Consider the following 14,792-nt stretch of genomic DNA (forward strand, 5'->3'; position numbering starts at 1 on the left):
AACTCACATATGTGGAGAGAATTTGGAAGGAAATGTCTAATAAGATTTTTCATCATGCCAAAAAAAAAGCATACGCCACAGAAAGGACACCAAGTGCTGAAGACTATGTGGGTCTCAGGAACCTAATTACTGGCACATCTTTTGGGAATGTCCAGTCATAAAACAATTTTGGGTAGAAGTGCAATGAGTAATAGAAAACATAGCTAATATTAGACTACCCTTTCAATTCATAGTTATTTATTTTGGAAGCTTGGATATCCAAATATGTAAATCTGATAAATACTTGATCTTTTAATAGTCAGCCAAAAAGCAATTACAAGACACTGGTTACTTCCTGAATCCCCAACAACCCAAGAATGGCTAGAAATAGTACATGATATTTATGTGATGGAATAAACCACATTCTCCCTTCGACTTCAGATTAATGCATTTAGATATATGTGGTTCAAGTGGACTGATTACATTAGATTGCTTCATCCAATCTTGATAGAAATATAAAAATATTACCAATTCCCATCCACAGAACAAACACTTTTTAGGTTTACGACCCATTGCACTCCCACTCTTAATCCTCTCTTTAGATTAGGAATTTACAGTTGGTAATAACCTAAAGTTGAGTGAATGAATAAAGGTTTGACCCTCTCTGACCTATTTATATTTAGTATTGATATTATTTATGCTACCATTTTATTGCTACTGTTATTTTCATACATTTCATTTTATGAAACTTTTTTTTGTGTTCTGTTACTTTATAGTTCGTAAAAAAGAAAACTGATAAGTGATGGAAAATGTACACTCTCTTAAGTGAAATCATTGTACCAAATTTATTGCTACTATAAATAAAAAAAGAAACCTTCTGGAAGTATTAATTTTTACCAAAAATTATCATAATAATAATAATAATAATAATAATAATAATAAAAATAATAATTTTTAATATAAAATTATATTTTGTTATAATTGAGACTTTTCAATATTGTGGACAATCAATATTAAAAAAATAATAATAATTTAATGAATTACTCATTAAGACAGGACATTGTGGCACTAAAACATGGTTTAATTTCATTATCAAAAGAAACTCAAGTTGCAAATTTCTTTCAGTATTGCTTACCCCAGATCAGACTAAAGCATACACTTGCTGAATTTAGGCCAAAACTGAGATGGGTCCCAGTATAGAGGTACAGTCAAATTATGTTCAATCACACACTTACTTGGGTCTCTGTAAGACATAGGTGAGGAGGAATGTTCGGAGTGACTCGATGCTGTTCTTCTCCAGAAGGATCCATTCTCGTACCACAGCCTCCATGATGGCTGTGGCGGCCTGGAACAGCACATAGTCCACTTTACTCGTCTCTGTCAGAAAAGACAACATTGACAAAGACATGCATGTTTACTAATATTCTTCTTACAACATCATTTTACACTAAATCAGGGGTGACCAACCCCGTTTCTGTTTGATATAGACATGTCAAACACATGAACCTGTAATTATCATATGCCGATTCAGGTTTGTTTGATCAGGGTTGGAGCTGAACTCTCCAGGAACAGGGTTGAGCACCCCTGCTTTAAGCAATGTTTCTGAAAGTGTCAGGTGTCTGTGCTGAGACTCACCAAGGATGTGTTTGCAGACGGCAAAGGGGGATTTTGACTTCCTGAAGGACAGGAATATGTGCTCTGCATGCTGCCTTTGCTCTGTGCTGACCATGGACGGCGGTGCCTGTCAACACATTCATTAGTGGAGTTAAGCCCAAATTATAGCCTACTTCAACCTAGATGGCAAAGAAAGCTGTACACATTTTTTTTCCTATATTGATAATATACATTTAGGCCTAATCCCAATTCTACCCCCAAGCCATTCACCTTACCACCCCTTGTTTTGTGGGGGGGGGAATTAAAGTAGCCTATATAACAAACACATGAGAAATAAGGGGAAAACCAGAGGGTACATAAAAAGGAAATAAATATCCACGAATAGGTCTATTATACACAAAACAATAAGCACAAATTTACTAGAAATTTAGCTACTAGATGTTGAATGGCATGTCAATACTGTTCCAGTTCTTATTTGAATATGCTAAAAGGGGCTTACATTTATAGATATAAAACTTTCCAATATATATTAGTGTAAAACTAAAGTAAGGTGTTTTGATTAAGTCTTAAACAATGATTAAGATTATTTTGGATAATGAAAGCATTTTTAAAAAAGCACTTTAAATCCAAAAGATTGATTTTTAGGTTATTTACTAAAATTAAAATCTAATATATATATATATATATATATATATATATATATATATATATATATATATATATATATATATATATATATATATATATATATACACACACACACACACACACACGATATATACAAGAGATCCAGCAGTCGCTCTTCAGATGCTGCACCGGTTGAATCAGTCGTCTGATCTCGGAGCGCTGTTGCAGTACTTTGATGCCACATGTGACAGTCATGTGGCGTCAGTGCAGCATCAATCTAGACAAAATGTTTAACCAGCATGCACCGCTTTAAGACAGATTTTGATCGGTCTGCGCAGCACTGCATGAAGTCCAACGCACCTATTCTCTTTAGCTTAAAAACGTAGGGCTAAGGCAGTGGTACCTCAGCCCTGCACTGTTAAATTTCAACCTTGCTTCAACACACCAAGAGGTATGAAAATTTCCCAGAATACACCAGCTACAACAGCAACATTGTTGCATATGCGAGTCAGGAGATGCACAAACTAGTTTCTTTGGCACTATTAAGAGTTTTTACAACAAACAAGCACATGTTTTAATATGTTCGTAACGGTGTTCATGTTTAACAGTTTCGCTTAAAAAAAAAAAGAAAAAAAAGCTAAATTTCCCCATCTATAATCCATAATAATTACTCCTGTATAGCAGTCCCACAACATACTTTTACATGATCTGGCACTGGATGACACTTGAATACCCTGTCAGAAAATCCAGTGGCTGGGAATGACTCTTTTACAGTGTCTTGAATAATGTTGATGTTGTTTTCGTGTGTTTACATAGATGAATATAGCCACGGTGTAAATGCACAGTACAGTTACAAGCTTATTGTCATATCAAATCATTATGATAACATGATACCATTGCCTTCAGTGATTTCCTGAAGATAAATACCAAAAAACTATGCAACTGGAATATCTACAACAGTCAGTCATCAATCTCGTATGAAGTAAGAGCTTTCGATGACATGTGCGGGTGTTGAAGTGGTATCCCATTTCTTACAGGTAAATTGTAAAGCCCTTCCCCTACACACTCTGTTTCAAGGGCCAAGAGGAAGAATTTGGATTGGGCCATAGTCTTTCAGCAAACGCTTTTGTCTAAAATTCAATATTTTAATTGTTAATGCTGCCAGCTTAAAAAGAGTACCCCAACAACAGATGCTACAAAATTAGAGGGTGCTGGTAAAAATTACAATACTTGATGTGAGTGTTCAACAACATTAACAGTAAAATGCTTTTCTACATTATAACAATAATGCTTCACTAAAAACACCTAAATCAAACTTAAATTGTTAAATAACTGCAATTACAGTAATCACAATTGTTGAAGTTAACAATTACGACTGCCCCATCCAACAGTGATGAAAGAAATAAAGCAACCTTTTTCCAATGGTGCAACAAACACACTCACAACAAGAACACACCCAGGCCTGTCTCCCCCATGAACATCACACACTTGAGTCATAACATTTAACATCACATTCTGTTCCTAATTACAGCACAGCAGTCATCAAACTCACAGTGACCAGACAAGAGAGAGGGCGGCATCATTTCATACAACCACACACATCCCTTCACATGGACTGATAGGAATATAAAACAAACCCAAGCTGCACAAGAGAAACATCTTGCCTGTACCGATGAAGCTTTAGCAGCATGAACGAGCCACAGGACATCATGTCACACTGAACAGTTACTGCAAACCTCTAAAACAGATTACCAGCAGGTGGCACTGGAAAAAAATGTGCCACTACGCCATTTGTCCAATACACAAATATCAAATCCCATCTCCTGCTGGTTGAAGACTGCCTGCCTGGGCTACAAGAACACGAGTATAATTACACCCTATCAATTCTTGTGAATCCTACAGAGTTCTGCTTCATTTGCTTTAGTCTCAATCTAGTTTGAAGCCATGAACAAGATATTAGCACTGCATATTCATACAGTGTTTCTAAACCACGTTCCTGGAGGACCACCAGCTCTGCACATTTTGTGTCTCCTTAACCAAACACACCTGATTCCGATCATCCGCTCATTAGCAGTGACTGAAAGACCTGTAATGGGCATGACAAAGGAGACATCCAAAACATGCAGTGTTGGTGGTCCTCCAGGAACATGGTTGAGAAACACTGTATTAATATATTAGTCTATATTAATACACTCAACTTTTTTTTTTCATAAAAACAAACACAAAATAAAGTATAAACACAAGATGCATTTGTAAAAAATGGTAACACTTTAGTTTAAGTAGCCATACCAACTATTAACTATGGATTAAATGCAAAATAAAATGAACAGCCACTGTATTAATTATACGTAAATGGTAATACGCAAGCAGGTAAATGGCTTGTTTATAGTGAGAATTGTAGTTTAAAATAAAATATGACCATAATATTATACACAAAGCCCAAGAAAACCACATTTTATCCTCCATTCAGTGGTTCTATTGATTACTTTGGTAATACTTTCTGGCTAATCTATTAATAACAAATCAAAGCAATGACGCATGTTGACATTAGATATTTACTGTGAATACTCAACTGTAATAAATATTACGGCTGTAGCAATCTAATCTACTAATTTCATTTAGTTTATCAGTATGACATTCACTTTTAACAGAGCTTACGCGCATGTCACGGTCAGTTATGCCTGTGGCGATGCTGTGACAGACTGGTACAGGCACAATGGCTTTGTTTATTTTTGCAGATAAAAAGCTCTTCTGCATTTAATTTAGGGTTTAAATACACTCAACCTCAAACATATAATGCGTGTACTTTTTTGAAGACATTTTAACCCCTGGTGGAGAAAAACCAAGAGCGTTCATCTCTAAAAGTGGGGACAGGAACATGTGTGCTCATCCTAAAGCCACGCGTTTAACATGTCATCTAGTGACATTAAACACAACGTCAAATTATCAAAATCCCGCTGATGTTTAGAATGATCATAAAGAGCTATAGACAGACGCCTTATAGGCCCTGGTTTGTAAATGGGGTCTGTGCACTTCTAGAATTGTTTGAAATCAGATTCTGCTTGTATGGACAGTGATGTAGTCAGACATGTTTGAACAGCAACAAATGACCACTTTATCTCAGTCTATACTAGGGATGCATAATATTGGAAACATCTGAAATTGCAGCATTTTATTTTTTTTACTGCGATAAATAGTGATGTATACAATTTCAAGAGGGTTTGAATAGCTCTATTTGACAGTTTTCTGGGAAGTCTAATAGTATTCTGGAACTAAAACTGAATAATCACAATTAAAAAAAATACTTTTCTTATTTTAGCCTTCAGAAGAAATGAGTCAAATTTAGGTTTTTCCTTAAAACATGCAAAATTATCTGCCAATTTGGTCTTATTTTCACTTTAAATTCAGATATTTGGACAAGAAACAAGACAAAAATTAAGTAAATAAATACAATTAATCTTTGCTACACCTCCAAATAGGGCTGCACGATATATGGTTTCAGCATCGATATCGCAACGTGTGTCAGCAATAGTCACATCGCAGGATCTGCAATGCTGAGTTGGCATAGTTGATCAAAAGTTGAGAATATATGAAATTTGTGGAGTCATTGCAAAGTATAACTATAACAGGCTGAAAGTTAATCTGCATGTATTTTAAAGGCTCGTCAAGAGTTTAAAACATTCAGGCACAAAAAAAGTTAATTTGTAACTTTAAAGAATAATAATTTTACTGGATTATTAATACAATGAACACTTTACAGGGTTATTTTAGATTTCACTGTTCAATTTCTGTACCTGAATACTGTTTGACTCTCTGGAAAACCATAAAGCACTATGTTTGACTGTATGATTTGCAAATAGAGCTCTTCAAGCTATCTGGTGAAATTTTATTCATGTCGCAATATATATCACAGATAAACCAACCATTGCAATGCCAGATTTTATATATTGTGCAGCCCTACCTCCAAACATCATACATTTTTATGCCCAAATTCTCTTGAAATGCTCAGTCAAAGGCCTTGAAACGCATGTAAATTATAAACTTTCATGTTATTATGGTTAATCCTGGCAGTGACTCTACAAATCAGATGTGTTGTGTTGCTCCTGGTCAACTATAATTCAGACTCAACATTGTATATATTGTGATGTGACTATTGCCGATGCGCACACTGCGATATCGATGCAGAAACAATATATTGTGCAGCCCTAGCAGACTATACAGACTTAATTCCTAAACATTACAAGGCATGTTAAACTTTGCCATCTGAAATATTAAGTCTGATTTGAAGGTACAAAATATTTTAAAAGTGCTATTTTCAGTCGTGATTAACACAAACTCACAGTTTAAGTTATTGCAGAAGAAAGAAATGCTGCTGCTCTCCATATCATTTGCTCTTGTCTCCAGTCACGTTTATATGCAAACTCCCAGAGCTAATTTAGCAATATTAAATCTAAAGACAAAAAGTAAACACATAACCTTTCCCATAAATGTTTCTCAAAGAAATCAGCAAAGTGGTTGCACTTGAAAAAGAAAAGTGATGTACTGAAACACTTCAACACTCCTCATACAATAACAAAAGTGTTTTACATTTCATGATTCTACATTAATCAAATTGCCCTTAAGTTCTAAATAAAGTGAGAAATATGATCACATATGACATGGAGTACATAAAACAAAGAAATAGCCCTTTAAATGTGGTCATTATGAATAAAGTATTAATTTACTGAATTTGGAGAAATGGTCAAATACTGTGATCGATATATTTCTGTCATGCAGCCCAGCCCTGATTAATCTGCTGCACAAGCATGACTGCAGTGACATCAGTGAATCTGATGCTCCACAACAACTCAATATCTGATCTGCTCTGTTACAGTCTGACCCTTCTGCTAACTGAAAAATAATAACAAAACCTAGACTTTTCTGATTTCATAAGCACTCATCTATACAGTTCAGAAATTGACTGACCAGGCTTTAAGCTAGATGAACGGAGGAAGACATTTTTATGAATAATAGGGTTTCATGGCTGAGAAATAAAAACAATGCTGATAGAATACAGAGAGTAGGGCTGCATGATATTGGGGAAAATGATATTTAAGTTTTTTGCAATTTATATTGCGATATTTTTGAAGATTCTGAGCTTAATGATTTTAGATTGATTGGGATGATTTTGAAAGGAAGTGCATAAAATAATCAATTGATACACTTTCACTTTACATATTATGGTTAAACTAAAAATTACAAAATTCTCATGTGGTCTAAAATGTACAGAGACCCGGAAGGGACATGATGGTGAAGAAAAAAATTGGTGGAAGAAAAAAAAAAAAAAAGGAAAACATATTTTTACATTTTTTTTGCGTTCCCTTGCAAAGATGTTTTGCGTTATCTCGCAAAACTTTTCTCCACAAACCCTTCCTGTTCACTTCATTCATGTAAACCCTCACGTTTTGCCGAAATTCTCCCATATTTTACCATTCTATCCCTCTTTATATTAAAGCTGTGTGTCGATCATCACCTTTCATATGCAACCTCTGAACCAGTGAATGCATGCATAAGCGCTGACTGAAAGACGCGCTCCTTACAATAAACTGATCCCAGATCAACCTCTGTACACACCATTTAAAGTGACACCTCTGTTATCAAACAAGTGAGCAGCAAATGAATCTCTCGTTTTGTTTAGTTTGATAACAGAGGTGTCTCTGTAAGAAAGCACAGATCTATAATGAAAGCGTTCCATTACTTTAGAAACTGTTTGTGCTCATTTAAGAGAAAATTAGCCGTTTAAAAATAAAACATGCAGGATGGAGATGTTTACATATTATATTCAGTGTATTTGTCTGTCTGTTTATACATACACCTGAATCTAAAAGTGTCCTGCACTTTTGCTCCTCTGTAAATGGCGTGTACAAAAGCTGATCTGGGATCAGTTTATTGTACGAAGCGCGTCTGTCAGTCAGCGCTTATACATGCATTCACTGGTTCAGATGTTGCATATGAAAGGCGATGATCGACGCACAGCTTTAATGTAAAGAAAGTGAAAGCAGACCTTTTAATATTAATTTCAGCGTGCTTACAAGATTAAAAAAATATCCGAAAAATGGGGAAATACTTAATGATAGGATGATAGTGGGATAGAATGGTAAAATACGGGAAAATTTCGGCAAAACGTGAGGGTAAACAGGGTGAAGTGAGGGTGAAGTGAACAGGAAGTGTTCGTGGAGATAACGTTTTGCGAGATAACGCAAAACATCTTCGCGAGGGAAGGCAAAAAAAACTTAAAATTACGTTTTTCTATCACTCATTTTTTTTTCTCTTCCACCAATTTATTTTCCCCACCATCACGTCGCTTCTGTGTCTCCGTAAAAATGTTATACCTGGTCAACTATAATCCTGACTTCACATTGCACGTCCTGGGTCGTGACTATTGCGTTTTCACACATTGTGATATGGATGCTGAAACGATATATTGTGCAGCCCTAACAGAGTATTTATGCATACCTTAAATTGTGAGCTTTACAGTTGGATTTTCCTGCATAGTGAATTATAAAGTGGCCACTTCCATCAAATTTTGTACCACCTCCACCTTTTGAAAAACATCAGGCAGGCTGTCACAGCTACCAACAGACATATAGTGATGCTCAAGTGTCATGCATTTAATTACATTTAATGTCAGATTATCTAAATAAAAATGTAGTTTACAACAAAAAGTTTACAACAATAGTGCAAAATGTGTTTGTTTCAAGTAGCAAAAATGTCATGATCAGAATACCAACTCCACCTCATTTTGAGCAGGGAAAAACCACATCAAATGATATAGAAACTGTTCAAAGACAATTACACCAACACACAAATTGTTCTATAATAAGTACAGAGAGCAGTTATTATGTCATCTGACGCTTAAAATTATGCTTCTTTAAAAAGCATGAGTTATGATTGGCTGTGAAACTTTTAATTACATTTAGAGTGTTTATTACACTGCAAAACCCAAAAAGTTAAGTTAAGTTAACTCAAATCGTGTGAGGAAACCGATTGCAACAAACCTTTTAAGTTCAAAAGCTAATCCTAATGAGTGCTGTGAACTTAATCCATTTGAGTAAATGAAGCAATTTGAGCACAGTAAACCCGATAAATGGAGAACTCAACCCAACTGAGTACTGTAAAACCCAATAAGTTAAGGCAACTCAAACCGTTTGAGGAAACCGATTACAACAAACCATTCAAGAACTAATCTATTCAAGTACTTTGAACTTACTACATTTAAGTTAAAGTAATGAGATATTTATTTAACTCAATACTTTCAACACGGAGTTCAAAACTCTTTTCAAATGAGTTGAATTAACTTTCAGTAAATTTTGAGTTAACGAAACTCTTCATTTGATAAAGTTGACTGTTGGGTTTCACAGTGTACATTTAGTATTTAATAAAAAAATAGCTTTTTTTGTTTGAACAGCCATTAAATATTTTTGGTTTGTTTGTTTTGAATGCACTTTTATTCAGCCGGTACAAGTTAAATAGATTTTTTTTTAAGTAAAACAGTGAAGTTTCTATTTCACTACAGTTTCTATAAAAATAAAACTTTATAAAGAAAATGTGAAAAATTATTTCACCGATTTTTGTATTTTGATCAAATAGATGTCGTCTTGAAATTCATAAGAGACTGTAAAAAATTATCAAGCCCAAATACTTTGTACAGTATGGTAATATTTTCTCCCGAGACCTCAAGTATTTAACATATTAATTAAAATGCATGAAAAATATTTCTGGAAAATAATGTATGAAAAGTTCAGCATCTGCCAGTAATAATTCCCAATCCTAACTGACTTCTCAATTGTTTACCACCACAAATGAAAGCGGTTCCTGATTTCATTTCCAAAATTATGTCACTGCCCTGTTAATTGATGGTGCACTCATTGTTCATTTAATGGACTCTATGCACAGATAGTGTTTTTCAGGCAATGCTAAACTTCTGGTGAAAGCTTAATGTGACTATTTTCAATTTCATTAGGTTCCTCTTACAGCATCGATGTTGTAATTTGATTAAAATACATTCAGTTAAATACACTTTAGCAATCATTCGAGCATAAACGAGATCTAGAATCATCAATACCAGCAGGCTAATGCAGAAACTCCATTGAAAATACTGGGGTAAAATAAATTGTCATATTCTAAAGAGATGGCGGGGGAAATGGAATTGAATGCAGTGCTTCTTGTCCAATCTGAGACCCACTTCATACTGCATACCCATCAGGCAGTGAAGCAGAAATCAGATCTTAAATGGGGCAATTTTGTAATAGAAAGGCAGTTCAGCAGAACCCCTGGGGCTGGCTTGCTGAAAATGAAAAAAGTGTGTGTGCATATACCACATTGTTCATACAATTACTTAAGGCAGGTGTTTGTGGTACTTTATATCTACCTCCCTTATTTCCAAATATCAATAACTATTGAAAACAGAACTCTGCAAGAGCTCTAAATGCCTCATATGTAAAATTTAGACCAATATACCACACTAAAAGCTTCTAACACAGTTACAGCCAAGCCGATTCACTAAATAGAAACACAGAAGAACAAATGTTAAAGTCTTAAAGCCTCAGACTGAAGAATAATGTAACTCATGAAAAGTGCCATGAGACCCTAACAATGGTTTAACTTCACACGCCCATAAACCCATGTTTAATTCAAATTATCAGTCCTCATATGATGGAAAGAGATGCAGTCTGGTACGACAAGCAGGAGAAACACAACCAGTGGACAGCACAGGCCATCATCAAACTACACATGTCCTGTTCTCAACTTTCGGCTAGCTCACCATAAAGCTAGTCAACACCTACAACGGCAGAAAAGGAAAGATATGGAGTAATTAAGAGATAAACGTGAAGCTAGAATCTCTCAGTTGTTCCCGAGGTCTCGCTAAACATGTGCTCTCCCTCAAACATGCGCCTGAATCAACAGCGTGTGGAAGTACAGCAGCTGATAATGAAACTCCAGCAGACACACTTCAACTCATCCAGCGCGCTTTTCCAAGGCTGGGGGATCAAACTAGGCCTCTGGGACACTTCACCTGAACCCTGGGCGACCGTTATGAACCGCGAGCCTGTCACCAGAGCGCTGCTGTTCGGCGGAGGCGATGAAGAGAATGATGAAGGTGGTGGTGTCTGCGCTGGGCTTTTGCGGGATGGAGTGAGTCGAGCACTGCGCCACGCTCCGCTCCGCGTTTACCGAGACTTTCCCCGCCAACCGCCGAGCAGCGAGACCCATACATGATGAACCCCCCACACAGAGGTAACTGCACACTGACAGAGATGTGAAAAGAGCGGCGAAATACTCACCATTAAAACTTTGGCAGCGCTTTCCAGCTGTGAAATCACTTCTGGTGCACCAACCGCCGCCATCATGGTCGTTCTTCAGTGACGCGCCATGCACTGCATTGTGGGATTAAGCAGCACTTCGGGCCAGCGAGTTCACGGGCACTTTTTGGCAGCCTCCACTGATGCCCACTTAAAGGTTATGTAATGCGTGATATGGCACTGGATGCCTTTTGACCATTTTCTGTGTATTGTAATAGCGATTTTATTCGTTTGTTTTTCAATTAACGCACGTGTGTGTTTGTTTTCATTTTCAGGGGCGGATTTAGTCATTTTGGGGGCCCCGAGCAATTCCAGCCATGGGGCCCGAAAGTTCTGAAATGCACCTTTTGTGCTTTAATCTACTTGTAATTGGTTTATTTAGCTGTTTTTATACTTATACCACTCAATCTCCTTTTTTACATTTTGTCCTAATGCTAAATAATAACAATAACAACATGTAAAACATCTTGTAAAACTTTTTAAATGATTTGCTACAACTAAATATGATATATAAACTATTTCGTTTTTAAAACTAAATCTTTACCAAATTTGACTGCTGGACTGCTCCGTGATTGAGGGTGGGGGACACATATTTGTGCATTTGCGATGCAATAAACATTAAACTTTTTTAGAACCTCATCATACAAAATATGATAGAAATTATGTTATATATAATTTATAGGTATAATTTATACTTAGGTATTTATTTGGGGGCCCTCAGATTTCCTGGGGACATAAGCGGCCGCTTACCTTGCTTATTGGTTAAATCCACCCCTGTTCATGTTGTTTATTCTAAAAGGATTTGGCATTTATTCCACCCAAACTAAATAGTTTAGTGAGCAGGTGCATTTTATGCAGGTAATTTAATAGAAACCCTTGGCCTTTAAAAGAAGAGTTTATCAAAGTACTAAAACATTAAGCTATTGTTGACACCATAAATTCAGCATGGTTTTTGCTAGACTTGTCACAGTTTAATCATGGTATTTGTATTTAAAACTGGTTATGCAAATATCTTGGTTACTACACTTTTACTATTACTATACCAGGTCCATAGCCAGGGAGGGTTAATCCACTGACAAAGTCCAGAATTTAAACCTTATATGAGTTAATTTATCCCATATTCGACTGCTATGCCATCATAACTTGTACAATTATAGATAGAAGAAGGCTTTAAGACAAATTAAACTTTAATTAAGTGGCCAAATTCTGACTGAGGAAACTTTAATGAGCTGGTCATTTTTTATTTGCCCATAGGGTACAGTTTTTATTTTAAAACAAGTTTGACCAGATTCCTGTTTTTTTTAAATGATGAATGATAATAAATTTGTATTTAAAAATAAGTATTTTTTTCATATTTTTTAATCTATAGTTAAAATGCCAATCTCATAGCAATATCTATAAAACTGCATTAACTTACAGTTTAAATCCAAGTTTGTAAATAAATACTTCGTAGTAAAATAGTATGGTAAGCACTTTGACAAAATCTGTAGGAAATATTTTTTGGCGCATCAAAAAATTGTGGTTATGATCACCATCCGACAAGCTGATCCAGCAAATATTAGTTCTTAAAATGTCACTAAAATGCATAATTGAATAGAAAATGAGCCGAATAACTGAAAAAAAAGTCCACTTTTTTAGAAAAAGAACCACCCCTTTCCATAGGCTGGCTACGGGCCTGTATACACAGTTCATTTTCATTAACGTGTTTTATTCTTGGTTTTAACTGTAACTTTTGAAAGTCATAACCAAGCAAAAATAAATATATAAATTGGGGATCTGATTCAATAATAAATCTGAATGTTACTCACTATTTTGATCATCGTCACTCATATAAGACATGAAAACAATCTTTAAAATACATAATAATAATAATAATAATAATAATAATAATATAAGGTAGCAATCAGATTCCAAAACTGTATTACTTACCGCATTAAACCATCTGGTAAAATTACATTCATATCACAGAAAAAAGAAAAATGGCAATGTCTGATTTTTTCAGTATCGTGCAGCCTTAGTATCAAATGGCCATGTCATGTGATCAGAATTTTGAAATAAATTAAAACTAAAAAATGAACCACAAAGTAATCTAAAAGTAATCCCAGAATTAGTAAAATAACTCATTTAGATTTCAATACTGACTACCATTTTCATCATGTATCATGTATCAAGTATCTGTATTATAAGATATGACACAGATCCTTTTATATGACACTTATCCCTGAGATGGGCAAACTGGAACTAAATAGTTCTTAGTAATACTCATACTGTATGTAAAGAAGAATGTAGTTAGAGTACACTCACCGCCAACTTTATTAGGTACACCGTAGTACCAAGTTGGATCCGCTTTTGCCTTCAGAACTGCCTTAATCCTTTGTGGCATAGATTTAACAAGGTACTGAAAATATTCCTCAGAGATTTTGTCCATATTGACATGATAGCATCACGCAGTTGCAGATTTTTCGGCTGCACATCCATGATGAAAATCTTCTGTTCCACCACATTCCAAAGGTGCTCTATTGGATTGAGAACTGGTGACTGTGGAGGCCATTTGAGTACAGTGAACTTATTGTCATGTTCAAGAAACCAGTCTGAGATGTTTCACACTTTATGACATGGTGTGTTATCCTGCTGGGAGTAGCCATCATAAGATGGGTACACTGTGGTCATAAAGGGAAGGACATGGTCAGCAACAATACTCAGGTAGGCTGTGGCGTTGACACAGTGCTCAATTGATACTAATGGGCCCAAAGTGTGCCAAGAAAGCGACTTAAATCTCATTCTCCCTCATTCTGATTCTCGCTTTGAACTACAGCATATCGTCTTGACCAGGTCTACATGCCTAAATGCATGGAGTCACCGCTATACGATTGGCTGATTAGAAATTTGCATTAACAAGCAGTTGGAAAGGTGTACCTAATAAAGTGGCCGGTGAGTGTATATGCAAATGCACTCTTCAATATTAAAAAAGTATATTTTTTGTGAAAAGGTTAATGGTGGAAATAAATGGTTTAATTAAAAAATGCTTGTGTGTGTCTCATCAGCTAAAAATATCTTGGGTGTGTCCCAGACACCTCTACACACAGACAGACACGCTCAACTGCATGCACACACTCTCACACACAGACTAAAACAAGAGAATGATTTGTTTAATTTAATTTAGACATATACATTTACACATGAAGACAGCAAAAGCATTTCTTAAACATTCTCAATTCATACATGTGTGTA

At 35.6% G+C, this 14,792-nt stretch overlaps 1 protein-coding gene across 1 annotated transcript in view; it reads right to left on the minus strand.

Annotated features, from left to right (window-relative positions):
- The window catches only part of xpo4 (exportin 4), a 54,566-nt gene extending 42,934 nt beyond the window's left edge, over positions 1-11,632 (minus strand). The window contains exons 1-3 of the mRNA XM_056465138.1: positions 11,544-11,632; positions 1,615-1,720; positions 1,215-1,356 (exon numbers count right to left, since the gene is read on the minus strand). Of these exons, the coding sequence (XP_056321113.1) occupies positions 1,215-1,356; positions 1,615-1,720; positions 11,544-11,609 (314 nt within the window). The 5' untranslated portion in view covers positions 11,610-11,632. The remainder of the gene's footprint in view (positions 1-1,214; positions 1,357-1,614; positions 1,721-11,543) is intronic.
- Positions 11,633-14,792: the final 3,160 nt, after the last annotated feature.

The sequence above is a fragment of the Danio aesculapii genome, chromosome 9 (genome assembly GCF_903798145.1).
Source record: "Danio aesculapii chromosome 9, fDanAes4.1, whole genome shotgun sequence".
Lineage (NCBI taxonomy): Eukaryota > Metazoa > Chordata > Actinopteri > Cypriniformes > Danionidae > Danio > Danio aesculapii.